General features: G+C 45.7%; 1 protein-coding gene across 5 annotated transcripts in view; it reads left to right on the top strand.

Annotated features, from left to right (window-relative positions):
- The window catches only part of taok3a (TAO kinase 3a), a 31,927-nt gene that overhangs the window by 3,647 nt on the left and 3,450 nt on the right, over nucleotides 1–24,830 (top strand). For 2 of the 5 annotated variants that reach the window (XM_019885667.1, XM_019885670.1), the window contains 15 exons: nucleotides 7,376–7,433; nucleotides 10,786–11,013; nucleotides 11,093–11,164; nucleotides 11,743–11,844; nucleotides 11,982–12,027; nucleotides 12,121–12,217; nucleotides 13,254–13,367; nucleotides 13,622–13,713; nucleotides 13,810–13,903; nucleotides 15,880–15,961; nucleotides 17,183–17,350; nucleotides 17,608–17,793; nucleotides 18,679–18,780; nucleotides 23,842–24,078; nucleotides 24,541–24,669. In XM_019885667.1, coding sequence (XP_019741226.1) covers nucleotides 7,376–7,433; nucleotides 10,786–11,013; nucleotides 11,093–11,164; nucleotides 11,743–11,844; nucleotides 11,982–12,027; nucleotides 12,121–12,217; nucleotides 13,254–13,367; nucleotides 13,622–13,713; nucleotides 13,810–13,903; nucleotides 15,880–15,961; nucleotides 17,183–17,350; nucleotides 17,608–17,793; nucleotides 18,679–18,780; nucleotides 23,842–24,078; nucleotides 24,541–24,669 — 1,807 coding nt within the window. Of the gene's footprint in view, nucleotides 1–7,375; nucleotides 7,511–10,785; nucleotides 11,014–11,092; nucleotides 11,165–11,742; nucleotides 11,845–11,981; nucleotides 12,028–12,120; nucleotides 12,218–13,253; nucleotides 13,368–13,621; nucleotides 13,714–13,809; nucleotides 13,904–15,879; nucleotides 15,962–17,182; nucleotides 17,351–17,607; nucleotides 17,794–18,678; nucleotides 18,781–21,665; nucleotides 21,815–23,841; nucleotides 24,079–24,540; nucleotides 24,670–24,830 lie in introns of those variants that run through there. The other 3 variants (XM_019885669.1, XM_019885668.1, XM_019885671.1) reach the window with 2 other exon arrangements.

The following is a 24,830-nucleotide window of genomic DNA, read 5'->3' as shown; positions in this document are numbered from 1 at the left end:
TTAGATTTCTCCCCCACCGTCGGGCCTTTTTGTCGTTACCGGATTTCAAATCAGTCGAAGGGTTTCAGATTGGGGCTTTTGAGGTGCTACGCCCTTGTCCCATCTTTCCTTAGGGTGGCTCTGGGGCTTCGCCCTCACGACGCGCCTTGTATCGCCAGATGGGAACAACCAATCGGTGCTTGACACTCTGTACCAGGCCCCCTTTGAGCCCCTGGCTAATGCGCGCTTTCAGTGCGTCCCCTCTTGCACGCCTACCCACAGAAAACCCAACTCGAGGAATATATTCGTCCATTAGACCAACGGAAACGAGTTCAAGTGAAGACGATTTGGAATTTTGTTGATTTTGGCAAGAAACAGGAAGTAGGTGCGCAAGATTAGCTTTAGGGGGGCAAACTACAAAAACATGACGTGGCTTCCAGGCCTCGGGTTTGACATTGGCACATTGGAGCGAGCTGACCCTTCCCCACATGTGACCCCCCCCCCCCCCACATCTTCCAATTCTGTCTGTCTCCATACATGATCTACATTAGCACCGCCACTTCATCATCATTTAGCGGGGCAGGGCTAATTTTGGAAAGCGTCACAAAAGTCTCACCTTCACCATGTTTTTTTGTTTGGTTTTTTTCAAAGCCGAGTGGAGTGTGTCAGCCAGACTTAAGATGGCCGACCGTGACGGCCATGTTTGATACTTGTGATGAGAGGGCGACTGAGCCGGGGTCTATTTTTAGGAATGGCCAGAAGCGCTCTGGCGGAAGACACGTCATTCTGTTGTCTGCGACTAGCGGCGCAAGCTAACCTAGCACTCTACAGTCAACCTCTGTTATTTTTGGGAAGGTGCTGATGGGTTGGGGGGGAGGGGGTGCATACATCTCCCACCAAGCGGCTTCCTTCCTCTGGTGGAAACGAACGCGGGCTGCTTTACGCCTCCACTTTTTGCATCAATTTCCTTTCCTTTTACTTTCTTTTCTTATTTTTCTTATCCTTTCTTTTCCTTTCCAGGTGGAAATCAGCTGTGAAATGTAGAAAAAACAAAACCACTCAACATGAAATACGGAGAAATCTCGTGCGGTGAATTTCATTTGTTCCGTGACCCCCCCCCCCCACCACCACCACCCCATTCTCAAACCGAGATCATAGATGACAAACACCCATTGAAAAGAAAACAAAAAGAGAAACATGACGGCTAGAACATTTGCAACATTGATGCTGACTGTCACAAGGCAAAAAAAAAAAAAAAACCAGGAAGTACAAACGAACCAAAATAAAAACAGTGGCTGTGCTAAACATGGCTCGGTAGAAGCAATACTTCCTCTGTCAGACGAACGCTTTCAGAATGGGCTTGTTTTTCACATTATGGTTTTTAGCATTCGTTAGGCTTCCAAAACAGGGGTAAGGTTTTAAATGATGTCAATCCTGAGTGAGGCGTGCGTTCAAATTGGTGCTGCAGGAGAATGTTAGGGTTTCAAGTAAGAATTCTAAATTTGATTTCAGGTTTCAAATGAGCTCAGGTGAGGCTGTCCCAAGCCTGCGTTACGGTTTCAAGCCCGATTCCAGCTTTTAAATTGGGTTCGGGTTTGAAAGTATGGTTTCAAGTCAGGGTTTGGGGTTCATACATGGGTTCGGCATTTATATTCGGGTTGGGTTTCAAATGAGGGTTTTAAGTGTGCATCGGAGTAGAAGTAACTTTTTGGATCTTCGCACAAGAACATTTATGTGGATTTGGCTCCTTTTCTCAACGAGTAGCAAATAGTTTGGGGCCTTTGAAGGCAACCTGAAGCTTTTTAGTTGAGTTAGCAGCACAAAACGCTTGACGCTACCTCATCTCTTGGCTTATCAGCAAAGTGTGCGCCAACCATCCCCGCTAACCCCGCCCCCCTGCCCACTACCCTCCCGCGTGGTGCTGCCTTAATGCCGCCGCTGGACGGCCTCCATCAGGTCAAGTGGAGATTTGCCCGCGCCCGGCGCCAGCCGAGGCACAGATTGCAGATTGCGCCGCCGCGTCACTTTGACTTTTCACAACTGAACTCGTCGTCTGGACGCATACGCCAACTACAGACACGATTGGCGCAAACCCCACACAGGGCTGGCCCGTGTGGAATACACAACCCTGTGGGGAAGATGAAAGCAATAAGACAGCTATTTTCAAAAGGCATTTTCTGACTCTTGAGTCCACGTGTAAACTTGTTGTACTTTTTACAACTGAATAAGATAAGAAAACCTTTACTAGTCTTACAATGGAGAAATTCCCAATTCACAGCAGCAAAGTTATGAAAGGAAGATGTACAAGAACAAAATATAGGAGCTGGAAATTTCCAACTTGAGATTGTTGTTGTCTCCAAAAAATGATACCGTTCCTGGTGGTGGGGCAAGCCTCCATCTTGGAGCATAAAGAGATTGTTTTTTTCTTTTTTTACATCAACTCAGGCTGGTCAGTCCTAACCGAGCCTTGTTGCGTAAACTGATGAAGCCCACCCCGATGAGAGGCCTCACGTCTTCGAAGACAACCAGAACAGTCCAGATGCAGTCTATTCGATGCCCTGAGAAACGAATGCATAGCATTAGCAAGACAGCTATCGCTGGAACAAAACCGAACAACTGTCCAGTGTAGTGTTTGCAACTTTGAATACGAGTATAGTTAGTTCATGCTATGCATCAGGCAGCGGTAAGAAGGCCAACTTCAACATCAAGCCTACCCATTCAAATAACATATGGACCTCGAAGCCAACGTGTGCTTTTATTTTGAAGGCTGAGTGTCGCAACATAACGGCTGACTTGACTCGTTTCCCAGACTCTGAGGCAACGCCATCACAATCTGTTGTTACTTGCTACCGAATTTAACGAGATACTGATGTAACTTTCAATTGCTGATTAAGAACGCTTAAAAAAACCCAAAACATTACGAATATGCTGCATTCTACGGCGCCGCTCTAGCGGCTGAAAGTGTTTGCCAGAGCTGTTGGACTTTATTTCCGGTCTCTGCACACCCTATTGGTACCTATACACGGCTAAAGAAAAAAAAACATCCCACTTCTTTATGTTGTTACGGTAATACATATTATAAAACGGGTGTGTATTATACACAGGATTTTAAGGTAATACAATCCATTATGATATTCAAAGACGCACGCATGCACTCATACAACAAGAGAAGCAGATGTTCCCCTCTTGGGGGGGGGGTAGTGGAGGTCGTGAACTCTGGGGTGATTATGGGGATGATGAGTGGTCCCCGAGGACTAACGAGGAAACCATTCAGTGAGGAGAGCGACACGTCCCGCTCACGTCGCGAATGTCGCTTGACGCCATCCTTGGCGAAGCCACAATAAGTCAACGAACCCTTCAAAGTCGCACGACTAAAATGAGGGAAGTGAGACCGTAAAAAATAAAACCTGTTCACTGTTACGGCTCATCTTTAATAATCGAGACTTGAATGAAACGGCTTCATAATCTCTGTCCGCTGTAGTGACTGATGCTTCCTTAATCCTGCATGTGACCTGTAAAAGATCATAAAAACGTGCACGTTTCTTGGCAAGCGGAGTGTGGCCCCTGACAAGCCTCCCTCCCCCCTTTAGTCTTAAAAAAAAAAAAAAACAAAAAAAAAAACAGAATATCCAAATGGTTTGCACATGCTTGAATTTGGAGCCGCAATAGCTTCCCAGATCAAGTGTTTAATAAAGAATAAGCTGAATAAGTAGCTTAGATAAAGTGACAAAAAGCTTTCTGACTCCCGAGGATGTCACATTTTCTCTGCCGCACGCACGTTTCCTCTTCTTCTTTTCTAGAAATAAGAAAAAAAAAAGTTTTAAATTCATGAACCATCCTGTTTTTTTTTTTTTAATAAACAGTAAATATTTGGAATACACAGATTCCACCAATCAATTATTGATCAGGAGCTCACGACAAAGCTAACGAAATGAAGACACATGCTCTCATAATCATCATCATCATAGTCGTCATGAGTGACCAACATTGAAAACACTTCAAAGAGTAAATTTTGATGGAAATCGTGAAGGTGTGTTTTCATTTCGAAATCTGCTATAAAATCATATCAAGGCAATTTAAGAACATATTTTTGACAGCCTCAACTGCTGCCTAAACTTTGTCATTCCATTTGTGGTACTTCACTGCTGTCATTGGTGTGGGCAAGCGAGATGGATATTTTTTTTATTTTATTTTTTTTAATAAACCTTTACTCCCACTCCCAGTGGAAGATTTCAAAGGAAGAAGTTCTGAGCTCCTGAATTAATTCTGAAAGTTGATGACTTTACGGGTGATGAAAAGCCGGATTCCTTGGGCTGGGAAAAAAAAAAAAACCCTCGCGGGCTCTTTCTTGCTGTATGTGTGTACATAATTTAAAGCATCGGCATGTAACGGCAACGACAAGGCAAAACACAAGAAAGATGACTCAGTGGCCTACATGCACGTTTCCTCTTTGGGCTTTTCTCAGCTTTCATCTCGCTTTTTTCCCCCCACTTGAGCCATGTGAGCCTCTTTTCATGCAGACGACCCCAAAAAAAAAAAAAAATTGCCGCCTCACAACTGTAACATCAGAGCATTTATTGATTCTTTTGCAATGCTGCCACTGCGCTGCTAAATACTCATCTGGTGTGTCACATTTTTAATGCAGGGAGCCTGCAAAACTGCCGTGCCGAGGCTGTCACGGGAGACCTCAAATTTTTGGGACAGAGAACTCAGAATCCCGAAAAATTTGTCTTTGGTTAAAAAGTTTTTCACCCTTCTCAGATTTTTTTTCGGGTGCAAATTTTAATGTGTAAGATCATCCAAAAAGTGTGAATGCCAAAACCCAAGGTTACATAAATTGCAGTTTTCAAATGGTGATTTTTAGGGCCCAACCCAATTATTATATATATATATATATATTTTTTTTTTTTTCTTGAGACAGATGCAGTTTCTGTCCGAATATTTGGCAGAATAGAATTCCGATAACAGATTCATTGACTGATTTAAATAAAGACATAATGAATCAAATAAATGGATGCTTACAACAGTAAAGATTTAAATTAGAGGCAGAACATTTGACTCTTTGAAATGATTTTGTCCTGATTTGTTTGACTTTACAACAGGGAGAATAAATTCGGCCCAAAAATCTGATGATTTAAAAAAAAAAAATTCTTTTGTGTGTGTGTTTGGAAGAGGTAATATTGGTCGATTAAAATCGGCAGACCGATTCATCGGGTCAGGCCCAAGAGATATTGACCATGATGGGGAAAAAAAGACGATTCCAAGCTACCTGCCTGTTCTCAGAATCAATTCTCAAACTAGTTAACCATTTCTTAAAAAACGAAATGAGAGTTGTCAATGAAATTGATTGATTCATCTTGACACTTCGAGCTAGCGCAAGTGCTTTAAGAAGCAGCGGCAGTCGTCGTCGCTCGGCAGCGTTCACTCGGGGCTCCGTTAATCTTTCTGCTACTCTTGATTGGAAAATCCTTGTGGGCTTTAGCATAGCGCTTCACTGTACGTGCGCACACACACACACATTTTTTTTTGGGGGGGCGGGATATACATGTGTAAAGGCTTAGTGGGCATTGCACACTCTAACTACCACCCGCCCCAGGCTCCCACACCGACCCCCTCTCCCCCTCCCTCAGTGCTGGTATGGCCTGGTGGCAAAACGCAGACTGGGCCACCGTGACTCACCAGCCAGTGCGTGGAGGATCCTGGATAAGACACGCAAATCGGACGTGGGCGCCCAAAAGCTCAGCGATAACATCAGCCGTCCAATTCGCCGCTCGTTTTTACACGTAGCCCCTACCTCCGCATTACCGCCGTTCACTAAGTGCAGATTTAGTTTTATTTTTGGAACCTATATAGCCTTCTGTTGTTTGCTGAAACGTTGCCATCGTGATTTTCCCGCCCCATTTGAACACCAACGGTGGAGCAAGAAATGTAGGCAGATAATGTAACAACACCTGCGGACATATTTGCATCCTGTATGAAACATGACGAAGAAGAAAATAAGCATACAGACGTACAGTCTGGGCACTGGTACCCAAAGTGCAGTCTCCCCAACTTTTTGTGTCGTGCATTTCTCGATGTGAAATGATGATGCGTTAAGTATTGCTCCACAAAAATGTGGCATCTGGTGTTGACTGTGGTTATTCAGGGAGGGGTGGGGCTCTCTTCACCAGGTGCACAGTAGCAGCAGTGTTTAGTTTTTGTTTTTGTTTCGAGTTTTTTTTTCTGAAACTGCAGCCGCATCTCCTCAGTTCACAGTTGACCTCATTTTTCTTATCGCACTGACAGCAGCTGCTCCAAAAGATAATCCCCAATGTTAAATCTTACTAGTCCAGTCTGCTTGGCAGGGTTAGCGCTAATTAGCGTTCTTGTAGCCAGTACTTGTAGCCACTGGCGACCGGCGTGGTCGTCCCAAGTTGGGAATGAGCATGTGTAGAGGGTTGTTGGATTTACACCAATGTTGGCTGGGGAGGGTTGGGGGGGATAATGTGAAGAGATGTTTCCACCATATTGCTGTAGCCCCACGCGACGTAGCTAGCTGCAAGCTAATAACTGAAGCTTGTAACTACGGTAAGCTAATGAAAGGATGTATGAATGGAATATTTGACTAACTAATGAGTAACTCGTAGACGGACTTACAGAATTTTAACTGACAATTTAGCTAAAGAACAACCCCCCCACCCAAAAAAAAAAAAAAAACACACGTGGATAGCCTGACAGGTTATTGGGGTTTGCATGTCATTATTTGAGGAATTTATTGTTGGGTTGCCAACGAGGAGGCTGCGAAGAAGAGTGAGGAAGATGAGAACGAGGAAGCAGTTTCCCAGAGGCTCCTGCCAGTGTCGGTTTGTGTTGTAAATGATTCAGGGGGCATGCTCTTTATTTTTATACAACTATACCACGTGTGTGTCGATAGATATATTTTTATCCCACTCAGTCCTTTGCTCTTCTTTTATTATTTAATGTGCGATCCCACACTCGGATCAAACCGCAAAAACCACGCAGCCCACATTAAAGGGGAAGTCAAGTCAAAAATAATATGTTCCATGCCGTTCCACAAGTCTAAACGCGCCATTCTGATAAAGACTGCGTTTGGGCAATATGAATGAAGCATGCGGCCATTTTGATCTATCGCAGTGGGCGGCCATTTTGCCACCTGCTGTCCACTGAAAATGACATCACAGTTGCTCACGGCTCAGGTAACGACCAATCACAGCTCAGCTCGTGAATGTCACATGACCAGAGCCAGAAAACAATTCCACCTCCAAAAGTGGAGTGGACCTGTAGCGGTTTATTTGTAGCCCTCCGTTTTGAGTGAAACTTATGCTGGTTGGTCGTTTTACTCAACTGCAGAGAGCACCGGAGTCATATTTTAACTTTGGATTCCTTTTTGTTTCAGGAGGAAGAAAGATGTCATTGGCGAGGAGCATCAGCGTGAAATCTGCTTCAGCTTTCAAGTGAGGACAAAAACGAGCAACAGGCTGAGGAGACAAAAGCCACAAAACAATCCCGCCACCGCTGCATTCACACACAGGTAGAGACACCGACACAAGATATTCATATTCACTTGGTAGGTTAAGGGCATTAAAAAGTCACCTTATGTTGTTTTTTTTACATTTAGGGCACTTTTTACATTTGTATGACAATTACATTTGTTAAAAATATATTTTATTGAAAGCAAGATACACGTTTAATATTATCTATCAAATAAATAAATAAAAATCTGTTAAAACTATATGTAGTATTTAAAAAAAACAATACAATAAAAACATAATTGATTAAAATCAAGCAATAAAATACTTTAACTGGTTTGTCAAATGATTTAAAATATACAGTACATTGTTTTTTAAATTAATTTAGTGATGCTTAAAAAATGCTCAATCCTAAATTGCCTATTTTAGATTTTTATTGTAATTATTTACTTTTATTTTATTTTTTTTTTCATAAATGATACTTAAAAATACCAATTTAATCTAAAGTAAGGATTCAAATGAAATTAAAAACCATGAAAAAAAACACTTTTTATGTTCCCTTTATTATGTTTTCTTGTTATGAAACAAAAAAATGAAATAAAAAAACTGCATGTTGCCTAGAGCAGGGGTCCCCAACCGCCGGTCCGCGGACCGGCGGGTGGGGGGCCCCCCCCCCGGCCACAAGCAGTTTTTTTTTTTTTTTAAAAAAAAAAAAAAACCTGCATGTTGCCAGGGGCGGGGCCCCCCACCCGCCGGTCCGCGGACCGGCGGGTGGGGGGCCCCCCCCCCGGCCACAAGCAGTTTTTTTTTTTTTTTAAAAAAAAAAAAAAACCTGCATGTTGCCAGGGGCGGGGCCCCCCACCCGCCGGTCCGCGGACCGGCGGGTGGGGGGCCCCCCCCCCGGCCACAAGCAGTTTTTTTTTTTTTTTAAAAAAAAAAAAAAACCTGCATGTTGCCAGGGGCGGGGCCCCCCACCCGCCGGTCCGCGGACCGGCGGGTGGGGGGCCCCCCCCCCGGCCACAAGCAGTTTTTTTTTTTTTTTAAAAAAAAAAAAAAACCTGCATGTTGCCAGGGGCGGGGCCCCCCACCCGCCGGTCCGCGGACCGGCGGGTGGGGGGCCCCCCCCCCGGCCACAAGCAGTTTTTTTTTTTTTTTAAAAAAAAAAAAAAACCTGCATGTTGCCAGGGGCGGGGCCCCCCACCCGCCGGTCCGCGGACCGGCGGTTGGGGACCCCTGGCCTAGAGTGAGGGTAAAAAAAAATGACTGAAATCATAACAAGCATGAAGGTGATCATTGAGTGTGTGTGTGTTGCATGGCGCTAATTGGGTCAGCGTGACTGCTTGTAACGAGCAGATGCCCATTTGCGAACCTTGACGTCTGCCAACTCCGACACGAGAAGCCGGAGCCTCTCTGCGCTCTCCATTGCCGTCTGCGCTCTCTGTTCCGGTCGCTAGCTAGCCGATGCAAAATTGACCCGCTTGCCGTCTGAAAGCAGGAAACACAAGACGGTCAATGGCATCCTGTGATTGACAGCCAGGTGGGGCAGGGCGGATTGACGAATTGATTCCGCTCCTTTTGAAAGCATGATACATTCCTAATAACTGTCGAGACATGCCATTGCTCTGACACTTGATCCCTCTGCTGTATTGCAACAACATCATGAGGGTAAAGACACCTTGATTAGCAGACTGGACGTTTTTTACAAGAAGCTAAGAAAGGAACCCTGAAGAAACTAAGATGCCGTTGGTAGTTTTCGTGGAAAAAGGCACTTTTTAAAGCGATAAGCAAAGCAAAAATCCTCCACCAGGAACTTTCACATACTCACAATTTGGAAGCTGCAGATCCCCGCCTGTTTGCAGATTTCGGAAAATATTTTCAAATATTAGATTTGTACCAACTTCTGTTTTTTTTTTTCATGGAAAATACTAAAAATTGTCTTTAAATTTTGGGGGAAAAAAAATCATTGGTGCCAAGCTGTGGGTAATCAGAGGTCCACTTTACATTTCTATATTGCCAGTGGCATTAACAGTCTAAGCAGCTTGAAAAATATTTGTAAAAGAACCGCGAAAAAACAACTCTGAAGAGTTGTGTTAGTTTTCACGGAAAAGGCATATTGAGCAATTGGAGAAAAGTCCGATAGATCCAAAAATGGTATCGGCATCATCAGACAATGATGTAAATGATTTGGAACACATAACGGTCGAGACATTTTGCCATTAAAGTTGTGAAAAACATTTACCATGATTGACCCGCTTCTATGAAAACGAGTCCTACATATTCCATGACTTTGTGGCAGAGGACAATAATGTGAGAGTCTGGAAAGATGGATGTCGCCGTGGCGGGCTCAGTGATGCCTCGGCCCGCCAGGCACCGCGGGGCTGCGGGCGGCCCGTCCGGCCCGCGGCCTCTGCTCCAGTTCGCTCGGTTGCACACGCACATTTCACACAGACGCAGCACTGCTCTCTCGTCTGACTGCTCCTCTTCGCTCTCGCTCGCTGTTTTTCTCTCTGGCGTGGAATCGGCACGCATGTTGGCCGGATGCAGCCGGCTAAGGCCAACGCGCGCAGGCAAGTGTTTGTTCCTGCTGACATGCAGTCAAAGGACACGCACACACACAGTCCCAGACACCAAGCATCAACGTCAAGCTGGTCGAAACTGCACATGACACAATTGCACATCATCTTTTATGTCGCTTCCCCTGCGGTGTAGCTTATTTACATTGGAATGTAATGTTAAGATCAGTCATCAATTTATTATATAATTTGTCAAGGCTCAAGGAGCATATTCACTACAGGGTTCAGAATGAATTGGTTCATCGGCTACTAACGTCTTTAACGACTTTAACGTTCAGTCGGTAATTAAGGTTGCTCAAAAAAACGACGTAATTACGCTGACATTGTATTCTACGGCGCCTGTTGCTAGCATTTACTCGCTGCTGTGTTTGTGCGACGTCACCTTGCGAACAAGTGGTGTGTTTACGAGTTCGTATATTGCCGCACTTACTTTCACAAACTCATTACAACCCCCCAACAGCAACACTCAACAGTAGAATGCAAAAAAGTTCCTTAAAAATTTGTTGACAAGTGTAATCGGAATGTTATTGTCTACTGTCAAGACATAGATTTTGTTTTATCCGTTGCTCTTGCTCCCTCTCAATATATTTGCTATTTTGCTATTTTTGGCCGAAAATGCCAAAAAAAAACACCGTGAGAGTATTTATATATGGGTGGTCTGGACTGTAATCTTGCCCACAATGGAGGGGGTCTACTTGAGCCTTGAATGGGCCGCACGCTTCAGGTTTGTACATGCGTAATGTTTTGTTTTTTTTGCTCTGCAGTCTTTCCTGGTGTGGGCGGCCAATGCCGGACCTGTGGCGGGCGTCCGCCTGCGGTCGCAGCAGTCGTGGCAGCGTGGCCGGCAGCACCCCCTAGCCATGCCGTCGTCTACGCGCAAAGGGGCGCCCAAGGACCCCGAGCTCGCTGAGCTCTTCTTCAAAGATGACCCCGAGGACGTGTTCTGCGACCTGCACGAGATCGGACATGGCAGCTTCGGGGCCGTCTACTTTGTAAGTCATTCTTCAAAGTGTTGGAGCTGATGCTGGAACGGTGCCATGATGACAGTGGACTGTCGGCATTGTCGCTCAGGCCCGCAACTCGTATTCCAACGAGGTGGTGGCCATCAAGAAGATGTCCTACAATGGCAAGCAGACCACTGAAGTAAGACGCTCACATGCACGGGCACACACCCTGTCAAGAAAAAGTCGACATTGACCAAGGTTCAAGGTACAATTGCAATCAATTTCGCTGGGCAGCAGGAAATTTGCCGGAAGCACACCTGCTCAAAAGGCGTGCCGGAAAACACGCAAAAGCCTCCGAAAAATATTTGCCGACATTGGCCCCGCCCTCTGCAAGCCCTCGCTTTGCCCTAGTTTATAGTGCGACTTTCAGTGGAGGGGATGCTGTGCTGTTGATCTTTGCTTTCAGTTTCAAACCCAAAGTTCAGGGAGCTTCATGGGTCATCAGCATGTCATCAAAAGTTCAATGAAAACTTCCAACTCGTCATGAGCTCCCTCAAGTTTTCTTTTCTACGTTTTATTTTAAAATTTCAAAATAACTGAAATTTTAAACTTTGAACTGATCTTTGTCTTAATTTCAACTTGAATTTTGGTCGATGCGCGTTGGCAACAAAGTTTGATAATCGGTCACAAACTCAATGCCAGGGTGGCACCGGAGAGGTCTGTACAACGCCCTCTAGCGGCAGATATGCAGTAACTGCTGTGGTTTGTCTTGCGCAGAAGTGGCAGGACATCATCAAGGAGGTGAAATTTTTGGGGCAGCTGAGGCACCCCAACACCATCGAATACAAAGGATGCTACCTGAAAGACAACACCGCCTGGGTGAATATTTCTTTGCACTGGTCGCCTCCACTTCGGATTGGCTCATATGTCTGGACAGCGCTACCTATCTGTCAAATGTATGGAATACAAAATAATACGTTTTTTATTTTATTTTTTTTTCTTGTGTCTTTCAAAAGCTGGTGATGGAGTATTGCCTGGGCTCCGCCTCCGATTTACTCGAAGGTATTTTTTTTTTTTTTTTGAGGGGGGGAGAGTGGGTGTAAATATGTGGAATAGAAAAAGGTTGTCATTTCTATTTTTGGTTGGCCATTTAAGTTCACAAGAAACCACTGCAAGAGGTGGAAATCGCCGCCATTACCCACGGTGCCTTGCTGGGACTGGCTTACTTACATTCCCACAACATGATTCACAGGTGAGTGTACATCTCTTTAACTCGTCCCTCCCAACATTCGCGAAAAGCCCAGCGGGGCGACCTTTCATCTCTGGCGTTATATCTCAGCTTCTCTTATCATTTCTGCTCCACGGCCGAACGACCTTTGCACTGTTAAACGTTGCAGCGATGCAATAAAATGCAAACGTGCTACGGGAAATGATACAAGGGGGAAAAAAAAACGTCACCACATTTGGAGATTGGTGGATTCGGTTGGGCAGCTTGTCATCATCCAACATGCGCATCGAGTTTTACAATGAAAAATACTGTCCTTGGATTTGGTCAGACAAAAAGAGTGCATGTTTTTCTACATTTTGCGAATTGTTTCTCTGTTGTATTGTCTAAACGCCAGCAAAAATAAAATGATCAGATATTAGATTTTTTTTTTTTTTTTTGCTTTGGTTAAAGTATGAATGAAAATAATAGGGTTTTTTTTCATTATCCAGAATTTTTTTCAACCATGGTTCAAAGAATGAAAAAAAAAACAAGTTAACCATCTTTCTCTAAATTTTATAATTTTTTGGGGGAGCGGGGACAGCAAAACATTTTTTCAGGTTTTGATTTTTTTTCATGTTTCAAACTTTTTAATAATACCACCCTTTTTTTTTGTGAAAAAAAACAGCAAAATAAATTAAAAAAATAAAACAATCTGTCCAATGAAAAGCATGCATCTCCAAATTGTAGGGTTTTTCTTGGGGGGGGGGTGGATAAACAGCAAAATTATCAGTTTTCTTCTGCTATAAATTCAAGAATTTCAATAATCCATTATGTTGCAAACATTTGTTAAAATCATTTTTTTTCACACTTCAATTACGAAAACACTCCTTTTTACCCACACCCCGAAAAAAACAGCAAAAAATTTCCAAGGAACCAAGGACATTTTCGCAATAGTTACAGTTCGTTTTAGTTCATTTTATCAACGTAAGATGCTGTTTCAATTAGTTTTCCTGCTTTTCATGAAAGCATTTTTCTTTTGCGGCAAAGCTTTGTTAAAAGTTGTTCTTTTGCGGTTCTTCAGAGACGTGAAGGCAGGGAACATCCTGCTGACGGAGCCTGGCCAGGTTAAGTTGGCCGACTTTGGCTCCGCCTCCATCGCCTCGCCCGCCAACTCCTTCGTGGGGACGCCCTACTGGTGAGGCTTTTAAATTAGGGCTCCAAGTGAGGCCTTGAGGTTGAAATCTGGGTTCTGACACCGCGTTCGGGTTTCATATTATCCCCAAGCCACACATTTGAGTTTCTAATTTGGGTTTCAAGTCTGGGTTTGGGTTTCAAAGGAAGTGTCCTTTTGGTACCTGTATGTGTGTGTGTGTGTGTGTGTGTGTGTGTGTGTGTGTGTGTGTGTGTGTGTGTGTGTGTGTAATGGCGTGTTTTTGTGCTTGTGATCAGGATGGCCCCCGAAGTGATCCTGGCCATGGACGAAGGCCAGTACGAAGGAAAAGTGGACATCTGGTCGCTGGGGATCACCTGCATCGAATTAGGTAGCCCGACTTTGCTCGCCACGGAGACAAAAAAAGGTGACTTTTGTCTGGCGTTTGTCGCCAATGGGGTGACTTTGAATTTGCGTCTGCTTCCAGCCGAACGCAAGCCGCCATTGTTCAACATGAACGCCATGAGTGCCTTATATCACATCGCGCAGAACGACTCGCCCACCCTGCAGGCCAACGAGTGGTAAGGCGCCACTGTACTCCCCCACACTGTACCGTGGCATCAACGTTCGAATCCTTTTGCGTTTTGCAGTTTAGTGACTTGTTCATTTCGTTTTGGCATTCATTTAGTTTTAGTGTGTTTTTGGAGCAAGTTGATCTGTTTTTTTTTTTTTTTAAATTCCAAAATGCTTCTTTTTAGTTGAGTTTTTATTAGCTTTGGGATTAGTTTTAGTTTCCTGTGAAATATGGAGTGTTTGTCAAATGTTAGATTAAAAAAGAAAAAAGGCTGTAAATAGAGTGCAATAAAGTAAAGGAAACTACAATCCTCAAACAACTTCCTGATTTTGTACGGATATACTGCAATACCTTTTCGTTTTTCAAGAAGCATTTTATTTCCTTAACGAAAAGGGTTTTTTTTTTTTCCAATTTTGGTTGTGTGCGGGTGGCCCAGTGGTGAGAGGCGTCCACCTCACAGGGCAGCAGTTCAGGGTTCGATTCCGGCTCCAGGCTTCCTGTGTGGAGTTTGCATGTTCTCCCCGGGCCTGCGTGGGTTTTCTCCGGGTACTCCCGGGTTCCTCCCGCATTCCAAAAACATGCATGACATGCTGATTGAACACTCTCAATTGTCCTTAGGTGTGAGTGTGAGCGCGGATGGTTGTTTGTCTCTATGTGCCCTGCGATTGGCTGGCAACCGGTTCAGGGTGTCCCCCGCCTACTGCCCGAACGCGGCTGGGATAGGCTCCAGCACCCCCCGCGACCCTTGTTAGAATAAAGCGGATCAGAAAATGGATCGATGGAATTTAGGCTTTAGTTATTCAATTCAATTTCCTTAACTCTGATCACATTGGATGCTATACGAAGGATTACAATCCAATGCACTCCGCTGCAATATGGTACAATGCGATGTGATATGATCTTTTACCAGCCAGGCACATGCACACATAGCCACAAGGTGGTGCTCAAGCACCTGCCCTTTTGCCCCCCCCACCCCATAAAAAAGGGCCCTTTTTTACCTTTTTTCCCCTTCATTCATCTGTACTAAATAAATCCTCTTATATTCACCTCCGTAATATTTTTTGTTTCAATTGAGTCGCACGGGTGATAGGATCACTAAGAGTGGGGATTTTTCATATCCACTGTGGCGTCCCGTCAACTGGGGAATCTTCGGAATATTCCAAACTGAAAACTTTCCAGGGCATTTTACGGCATTTATGAGAACGAGATATCGTATTTACGCATAAACAGGAACTTTGTTTTGTCATAAGCAGATGACAAAATAGCTCTCGTCATATGACGCGCTTTGTCATGACGAGACATGACGAAACGCCGTTTCCTCCTCGTCCTCCTTCCGGTCACCGCCACGGACGCCTTCCACTAGCGTAGCTAACGTAGCGGCTAACACACCTCCAGGGACTCGTGGAGCGCACGTGAAAACTCCGGAAGCGCTTGAATGTAGGGCACAAAATGCAATCGTGCCTCCTCCGCTAAGGTTTGGCTTTCAAATGAGGCGATTGGCATTTTGGATCATGTAAAAAAATAAAATAAAAACATGGAACAAAATTCAGCTGTGGTCATACTTTGCAAACGCACTATTTGTGGATATGTCATTTATATTGGACCATGGGAAAACCCCAAGTGTACCGTGAAGCTAATTTAGCCGCAAATGTCTTCTCATCAGGTTATTTTTAGGTCCTAGGCAGCATGCATTGATTTTGGATTTGTTCATTTGTCCCATTACTTTTGCTCCCTTCAAAAATAGGAGGCACGTCTACAAACCGTTTGAATTCCTTGACTGGCTGTCGCCTTATCTCCAGACCATCAAAGTTTCATTTCAAATCATTTACAGTCCAAGACAGGAAAAGCTCATGTTTAGAAAAAAAACAAGAAAAAAAATGATGTGATTGATTATTGTTGATTATTGTCCATCTCCAGAGAAAATATATTTTGTAATGTGCTCGTTGATGATGATGATGATGATGATGATATCTTCTGGTGCAGGTCAGACCCTTTCCGGAGCTTTGTGGACTACTGCCTACTGAAAATTCCTCAGGACAGACCCTCGTCGGGGGAGCTGCTGCGAGTGAGTCCTCGTTGCCGCGCTTCTTGTCATTTGGACTCGGATGTGTCTCAAGAGGGATTTTTGGGGATGATCAGGGATCATCCCAAAAACTATGAGGCCTACTCATGTTGTAGTACAGGCAGGCCCGGACGGAGGCATCTGAACTTTCTAGGCGAATTCCCGCTGGGCGGGGTTACGGGTTACGCTAATGGGGGCCGCTGCTTCGTTACTTCCCTCTGGTCATCACATGATATGCAGCACTGACTGCCTAACATTAAGAGCTTCATCACCAAGTCACAGCAATTTTTTTTTTTTAACCAATTTTCAGCGCAGCCTCCCTCGTTCCTTTTCTTCAAATGCAGTGGCGGCACCCCGCTGAGGTTGTGAAATGAGGTCGAAGGCAGCGGGATTAAAATGAGATTACAAATAGTCTTTTCCGCCGTTTGACCGGGTCACAAACGTTGTTAGACAAACAAACTAAAAGAGCCCAAATAATGCGCAGCTACACATGTCAAACATGAAGATAATAACAATGAGCGCCCGCCTTGCGTGACTGACGGCCAAAAAAAACGTTCCAGCTTGCGATGGAGGCCCAAATCCTCACGAAGGGGTTTGAAAATGTACAGCGCTTCAATTGTGTGGGTATTTGGACCCATTTTGCAAAATGGCGCCACAGTGAGCTACTGGTTACCGTGTCCGCTTCACAATGCAGAGTTGCAGGGTTCGATTCCGGGCTCCGGCCTTCTTGTGTAGAGTTTGCATGTTCTCCGTGTGCCTGCGTGGGTTTTCTCCGGGTATTCCGGTTCCCTCCCACATTCCAAAAACATGCGTGGCAGGCTGATTGAACACTCCAAATTGTCCCTCAGTGTGAGTATGAGCGTGAGTGGTTGTTCGTCATCGTGTGCACTGCGATTGGCTGGCAACCGGTTCAGGGTGTCCCCCATCTACTGCTGGGATAGGCTCCAGCACGCCCGTGAACCTCGTGAGGATAAAGCTGATGACTGGATTTCCAAAATGTTTGAAATGTTGTTGTTGTGTTGTCAGCATTTGATAGAATAAAGCTCCAATTTCCATTTGACTCATAAAGACGTCGGTAAATGTCCCATTTGCAGCGTTGCTGCACTGTTACATGAAAATCAGGAATTCGTTTCAACTCACAGGCGCCCTCCGGTGACACTTCTGGCAATAGCGGGTCCAACGAAGGCGATTTTCAAGTTTTTGTTTTTTCTTTCTCTTGCCCAGCACGACTTTGTGCGCCGGGAGCGGCCGGCGAGGATCCTGCTCGACCTGATTCAGAGGACCAAAGATGCCGTGCGCGAGCTGGACAACCTGCAGTACCGCAAGATGAAGAAGATCCTCTACCAGGAGAAGCACAACGGGCCCATGGGGGAGAGCCAGGAGGACGAGGAGGTGGGACCGTAATGCCCACGGCACCCGTTTAGCCTTCGGCTTATGTTCCGAGCACTCGTCGCACAGGGAGACCTGTAAAAGTTCTCCAAAAGAAGCGCCCGGCGTTCTTGCTTCAAGCTGTTCGGAGGGTTGGGTTCACGACGGATTTTATTTTGACATTCCACTTGTCGATCAGCTATCCCATCCATCAATCGATTAACCAGACTCAAATTTCAACGGGCATGTGCATATGTAACTTTGTGGACGTGGACTCGCAGGACAGTGAGGCGGCCAGCTGCAAGATGAACAGCCTGGGCAGCAGTCACTCCATACCCAGCACGTCGGTCAGCACGGGCAGCCAGAGCAGCAGCGTCAACAGCCTGCAGGAGGTTCTGGACGACATTAGCGTGATGCACCCGCACGACTACGGGAGCACCCTGGACTCCTCCGTGCACACCGAAAAGGTATTTCTGCCTGAAAGGGCTGCGGGGACAGGTGTCGCCAAGTTTGCATGTTCACTCAACTCCCGTTTCTAGACTGCGACCAGGCTAGAATTGTCATGAAGCTGTTAAAGCGCGGCGGAATATGTGGCGTCAGCGGGTGGAGTTGTCCGCCTAAACGGGCCTACATTGGGTCCTCTGCTGATGTAGCGAAGCTTGTAGTCTGTATTCTTCACGCGTTACTTTACAGACTGCTACCAGTTTGGGTTTCTCTTGAAGAAACAAAAGCATAAAATGTCTGGCATCAGTCAGGTGGAGTTTGCCGCCTCAACGGGCTGCGTGGGATGGATGTCACAAAGGCAGCATGTTAACTGAACCCCCATGCTGTTTACGAGCATGCCGACACCACACATGATTTATGTTGAGGCAAAGCGGGTGTAAAACGTGTGGTATCAGCCGCTGGACTCTGCCGCCTAAATGGGATGCGTTGAGTGGTCAGCAGACAACCAAAAGTTGGCATGTTGTTTGTTTGTTTGTTTTTTTTTGACCACATTTTTCCCTGTGTTGCCAGATTCAATTGACCTCAAGGCAAATACGTGTTTGATGCCTAAACGTGGTTCCAGCAAGTGAAGTCCTTTTGGCCAAACGGGCTGCCTGAGGTGTTAGCCCAACTAAAATTACAATGTTAAGCTGCACCCTGCCTTTGGTTCCTTTCCTGGTCGCTACCCGTCTCACTTTTCTCTTGGTGACAATGAGTAGTTATGAACGCAGCAGCCGAGAGTGTTTTCTGCCCAAACGGGCCGCGTAGGGTACCCGGTGATATCCCTGCATGTTGTTACAGACTTTTACCAGGGTCGATTTGTGCGGAAAAAGCGCAGGCATGAAATGTGCATGTTTGTTGTGTGTCAGGAGCAACAGTACACCTGGGATGACGGCATTCACCCCAAGAGCAGCCAGGCCCAAAACTACAAGAACCAGGCCCGCTTTGCGACCATCAAGTCTGCATCCTTGGTAGGATTTTCTTTTTTTCATGAAAATGATCTCTGCCAGTGTTGTTTAGCCACAGAACTTCACGCAGAAAAGGTACTGCAGAACAAATTCCCTCACACCTTGTGTGAAGACAGCTAAGTGGGTAGAGTGCTTGTTGAGGGTTCGATCCTCAGTCCTTGCGACCAAGTTGAAGTGTCCTTGAGCAAGACCCTGAACCCCCCCCGGATGCTGGTAGATGTGAAATAGGTCTGAACTGCTTTGAGTGTGGAGTCTAATATATGTGGCAGTAGCAGGTGGAGTTTTCTGCCTCAACGGGCTGCATGAGATGTTTGGTGGATTTATCAACATTAGTATGTGAGCTGCAACCCCACATTTTGTTACTTCCTAGCCATCGGGCTTGATTTATCTCGAAAACAGCAGCACCAGTTCAAGTGCGTCCGCATGGTTGCTTGCTTTCTGCCTAAACGGGGTGTGGAAGATGCTATGTGGATGTCTCAACATCAAAATATATGCACCTACACATTTTGCAAATTGCCAGACTGCTATCAGATTAGATTTTTTTGTGTTCTCATTTTTGAAATGCCGACAGCATCGAATACCGTAATTGGCAGCAGCATGTCGAGCTTGCCATCTAGACGGGCTGCGGGAGTTATTCGGCCGACGTCTCAACGTGATGTCAAGTGTTATTACATATTAGTTGTGTCGTTTGGGCGAGCGCGCTTAATTTTCTTGAACCACCGGCGGTGTGAAAATCGATGGCGGCAGCCGCTCGGCGTTTTCCTTTCTCGTCTTTTCTTTCTCTCGTTTACTCTTTGTGTGTCTCTCACTCGTCTGTTGTCATAGAAACAAGCCGTAGTAAGTTGTAGTAAGTCGGCGGGCTTTCACGTGGGCTTTTTAAACCCTCTGTGAACCGCTGTGTGCGCGAGTGTGTGTGTGTCTGTGTGTGCCTCTGTGAGTATGTGTGTTTGTGAGAGAGCGCGTGCGTGTGCAAGTGAGCGTGTGTGTACTTGTGTGCGGGAGTGAGAGTTAAGAATGTGAGCGTGGATTTGTGTGTGTGAGTGAGAGCGTGCGTGTGCGTGTGTGTGTGTGAGAGAGTGCGTGTGTGTTATTTTGTGTTTCTGTGTGTAGCACCTGTGTGTGTGTGTGTCTCCGCTTGTGTGTGCATGCAAGTGAGAATGCGTGTGTGTGTGTGTGTGTGTGTGTGTGTGTGTGTGTGTGTGTGTGTAAGACAAGTGTGTCTGTGTGTGAGTTTAGACGGCATGTGCGTGCCCGCGGTGCCCTTGACAAAGGTGCGAAACACACACGTGCATGCTCACGCCTTGGTTCATCTGAGACCTTCTATGACGGGCGCGAGCGTACGCACACGCGCGGCGGCTCCTGAGTTGGTGTTAGATGACATCATCTTTTTTGCCCGCGTCCTCAAGCAGGGAGACAAAGAAACCGCCGCCGGGCGTTCGCGCAGTCGTCTCCACAGATTGGAATGGTGGGATGGATGGCGTGATCATCATCATCTTCATCATCATGGTTGAGGCGACGGTACTCTGGCGGGAGTTTTGCGCGCCATCCATCCAAACGGCACCACTGCGGTTGGTGCGTGGCGAGTCGGGCCGGAGTGAAGCGGACGAGGGAGGGGGCGCAGAGGTTATTCTAGGTCAAAGCAAAGCCCGCTTGGGGAAGCAACGCCGACATATCCAGCAAGTTTTTCAAAACGGCTTTGGACTTGATTTGCCCCGACCCAACCTCCCAACTGTGCGCGCACGCACACACACACACACACACACACACACACACACACACACACACACACACACACACACACACACACACACACACACACACACAGAAAAATTGAGTCATGTTGTGGCATTGACCTCAAATCATTTTTCATTAATTATCATTTTTGTATCATTAACCGTATATCACCAAATTTCTTCGACTTACAACTTCTGAGAAATACAAAGAGTATGTTTTCTTTTTTTCGAATAGGTTCAACTAGGACAAACATTGCTGTTCCCTTTTTTTGCTGCGTCTTTTCAAGGCCGTCCATGCAGTTGTGCCTTCATTTTTGATGCCATCAGCTTCCTTGTCCCAAAACGGACAAATGGAACACATTCAAAGGAGAACATTAGAGTTGGACTCCTTTAATCAAATGTGTCATTTCGGCGGCTTTCCCTTGGCCAGAGGCCACAAATTGATGTAAACGGGAGATTTGGAATTGGGGCGACAAGCAACCATTATCTTAGTAAGTGATTCATCTGTCAATGTTTTGTTTTTTTTTTTTAATCTGATGAAACTTTCATCCATCCCTTGATTCCAAAAGCAGATCAACTTTTCAAAGTGGCAGTGCAAGTGATGCGAATTCAGTTACCGCTTTGGTCCCTTCCATCAATAAAATATTGATGACTGTTCTCCAAAATCAAAGCAGATCTTTTTTTTTTTGCCGGGGGGAAAGAAAAAACCCACGGAAAATCAGTCTGCTTTCAAAATATGAGAACATTTGCTGAAATTCCACACATTTGAACAAATTGAAGTTGTTGCGAAATGATTCATCAATGACCGATGAATTTGATCATCACTGAAGCGTTGTCCGTTTCCAGAGCTGAAAGGCTTGAAAAAGAAGGGAGGGAGGTGGCGCCAAAAAACCGGCGCGGCGCCCGCAGGGTTAACGCGGCCGCTTGCCATTTCCCTCACTAACATGCCCACCCGACCCCCCTTCGCCAAACTCCCGTCAATGAGGTATTCATGTAACCCACCTGCTGCCCGCCGCCTAGCGTTGGCGCCGCTCAAAGGGCGGCTCTGTGCCGGCCTCCGCCTCCCTTTGCGTGCCCTGGGCACCAACCAGTGCACAGCGTTGTCGTTTGGGGGGGGGGGGCAATCTGGGCTCCCTCGGACCCCGGGGCCGGCTCGCGCGCGGGGCCAGAGGACGCTGCCCGGGCCAGGCTCCCGGATGCCGCTGCGCTGGGCCGCGCTCGCCGCCATGTTGGGCCTGAGGCGTTCGGCCGGGACGTACCGGAAGATGCGCAGCCAGGACGCACAGCAGCCCTTCCGTCGTCAGGTCTGCCCCGTTTCATGATTTGTCGGAAGCGCGCAGATGATTGAATTGTTCAAACGGCAGATGGGATAGGTTTGAATCGCTCGAGCGATCTGGAAGGCGGAGTTTAATGTGAATAAATCGAGCTTTTCATGTGAGAGGGTTTGTTTCGGGGAGGTTGAGGAATTGAAGTTGGAATGATTTGAATCGATCAAAAAACGGGCAAGGAGGTGTGCATGTTGTGAAAACATATGCACATAACAAAATGAAAAATCTGCAAATGTAAAAAAATAAAAAAGTCCCGGCGGATTACAGAATGAGCTCAAAATGTCGACGTTGGAACGGTTCGAATCGGCTCAGAAATGTGGCAAGAAGAAGTCCACATGGGTGGCGTCGGGCCGAAACCGCCGACTGGGTGTCACCATTTGGTACATTTCGATTTTTTTTTTCACAGCTTGGCCAGGTCACGCTTGGAAAACAGATTTTCAGTCTCAATGAGTTTTTGGTTTTTTTTTTAACCTGGTTAAAATAAAGCAATGTCATGACACAAATCCACACGTGCTGAAAATGGCTCCCACTCTTTTTGTCGATGGCTCAACGTTAATGTTTGAACAATCGTACCATTTTGGGGGGGTGGGGGGGGGTCTCTTGAAATGTGAAAATTCCACCCGATGCCAATGACGTCTCAAATAGTCATTGGAGAGTCTGACGATGAACATTTGAATGAGATCGACAGTTTGACAATGGAATGGTTTGAAATGGTCGACGAATGTGAAAGGAGGAGCTCAAGATCAAAAATGTGTTCGCCTTGATTTGACAACGTTGTCGTGGAAATACAAAAATGTGGCATTTTGAAGAATCAGTTCAGGAATGTGGAATGGGAGGTGAAAATGTTGAGCGTTTGGCAGGTTTTCTGTGAAATTGTGGGAATGTGGTCGATATTTCCTCACGTCTGCACAGAAAAATGAATGAGATGTGTACATTTTGACGTTGAAATGGTGTCCCAAAATTTGTGAGGAGGAAGCGAATGTGTCGAATGTTTTTTATTTTTTGATTTCATGGAAACGGGCAATCGTTCAAAATGTGGCGATTGTGCTCGTGTGGAAAAAAAAAACGTTGCCCAGATGTTGTCAGACTTAAGTTGGGATGTTCGTTTCAATGTGTGGCTTGAGAAATGTGGAAGCAGCTGAAAATCAAAAAAGTTGAATATGTCTCACCGAAAAGCCTCAGTCGTTTTCCAACATTTTTGGAAAACAAGAAGAAAAAACTGCAGCTAACCATGATTTTAACCATCTATCGATTATTTTGTCGATTATCATCTTTAAAAAATTTCAATCCCTTTCTTCAAAAGCCGGACATTATGACAATGCAAAAAAAATGGATTTGTGATTCAGTCACTGGTTTTCTCCGTCATATGTCAAAAAAAAAAATTAACCGAAATGCTGATCGTTATTTTCAAAAGTAAAAGCAAATCATTTGTTTTTATTGAGCAGAAATATAATCAGTCCACCTTCATAGATGACGACTGGTAAAAAGCCGACATTCCCAGTCTTTGGACAGTTTTCAATTAAAAAGGGCATCTTAATGATTCAGCGACTATTAAAAAAAAAAAAAGAATTGTTTAATTTGATAATTGATTCGTTGTCGATTAATCAATTGATAGCTAAGCACTTTTTGTGTTTTGGTGGCCTCCCCAATTTTTTTGGGCGGCGGTGCCAAAAGTGATTTTATTATTCTTTACGAAAAATTCTGATTTTACTTTCACACGAAAGGGCGCAAAGCTTATAAATCTGGATTGAGTACGTGTGTGACTCTCGGGTTATTTATTGGGATATTGTGACATTGTGTCGTAGCTTGTGAGACGTATACCGGGAAAACTAAAGAAAAAGAGAATTTCCAAAAAGCAAAATACAAAACGGGATTTTGTCCAATGCTGGCATAAAAGAAAAGAAAAAACAAACCAAACAAACAAAGGCAATTTTGCCACACGAGCTGGAACCGGCGGCCTAAGCATTGTTGTCCAAGTAAAATGTTGCCGTTTTGTCTCTCAGGTGACCAAGCAGATCCACGAGCACGAGCAGGAGAGCGAGCTGCGCGAGCAGATGTCGGGCTACAAGCGCATGCGGAGGCAACACCAGAAGCAGCTGATCGCCCTGGAGAACAAACTCAAGGCCGAGATGGACGAGCATCGCCTCAGGCTGCACAAGGAGGTGGAGACGCAGGCCAACAACGCCTACGTCGAGCTGGAGAAGCTGGCCAAGAGGCAGGCCGCGCACGCCGACAAGGAGGTATGCGCCGACAAAAAAAAACAAAAAAAAAAAACAAGCACCGCAAGCAGGCAAAGACTTGGGAAGATGAGAAACAAACAGCCGCATATGCGCACAAAGAGGTGTAGTTAGGAAAAGCACACGCGCCGCACAAAGACGCGGTATCGTTTTAAAAAAAAAACAAATGCAGTTAGGAAAAACAAACAAAAGCTGCGTACCTGGACCAGGAGGTAGAGTTCGGAAAAGCAAAGGCTGCTCACGCAGACGAGGAGGTATCCTCAGGAAAGTCACAAAGTGGACAAGAATAACCCTGAGCCACATGCTGCTTCACTGAGACGTTAACCATTTGATGCTGATCGAGATGGAAACTTGCAGCCACGTGACGCTTCACATACAATTTGCAGGCGATCGCGCATACGCCACCGTGCTAACCCCCCCGGGCGTAAGCCGCGCGCTAACATGCCAACGTGCTAACTCGCGCAGGCGAAGGCGTCGCTGGCCGAGGAAAAGAAGTTCCAGCAGCAGATGGTGGCGCAGCAGAAAAAGGAGCTCAGCACATTCCTGGACACGCAGAAGAAACAATACAAACTCTGCAAGGAGAAGATTAAGGAGGTAAGCGAGCCGCGTGCTAAGACGGCGTCAGCTAGCAAGACGGCTAGCGCTCGTGTTGACAAAAACGTCTAAACGTACGCGTTGGGGTGTCTCGATCGTCTTTGATCGCTGTAAAAAAAGATTTGTTGAAGGTGAAAAAAACAAACAAACCCCCTCCCCCC

The sequence above is a fragment of the Hippocampus comes genome, unplaced genomic scaffold, assembly GCF_001891065.2.
Source record: "Hippocampus comes isolate QL1 unplaced genomic scaffold, H_comes_QL1_v1.1 scaffold78, whole genome shotgun sequence".
Taxonomy (NCBI): Eukaryota; Metazoa; Chordata; class Actinopteri; order Syngnathiformes; family Syngnathidae; genus Hippocampus; species Hippocampus comes.
This window is presented reverse-complemented; position numbering and strand designations above follow the sequence as displayed.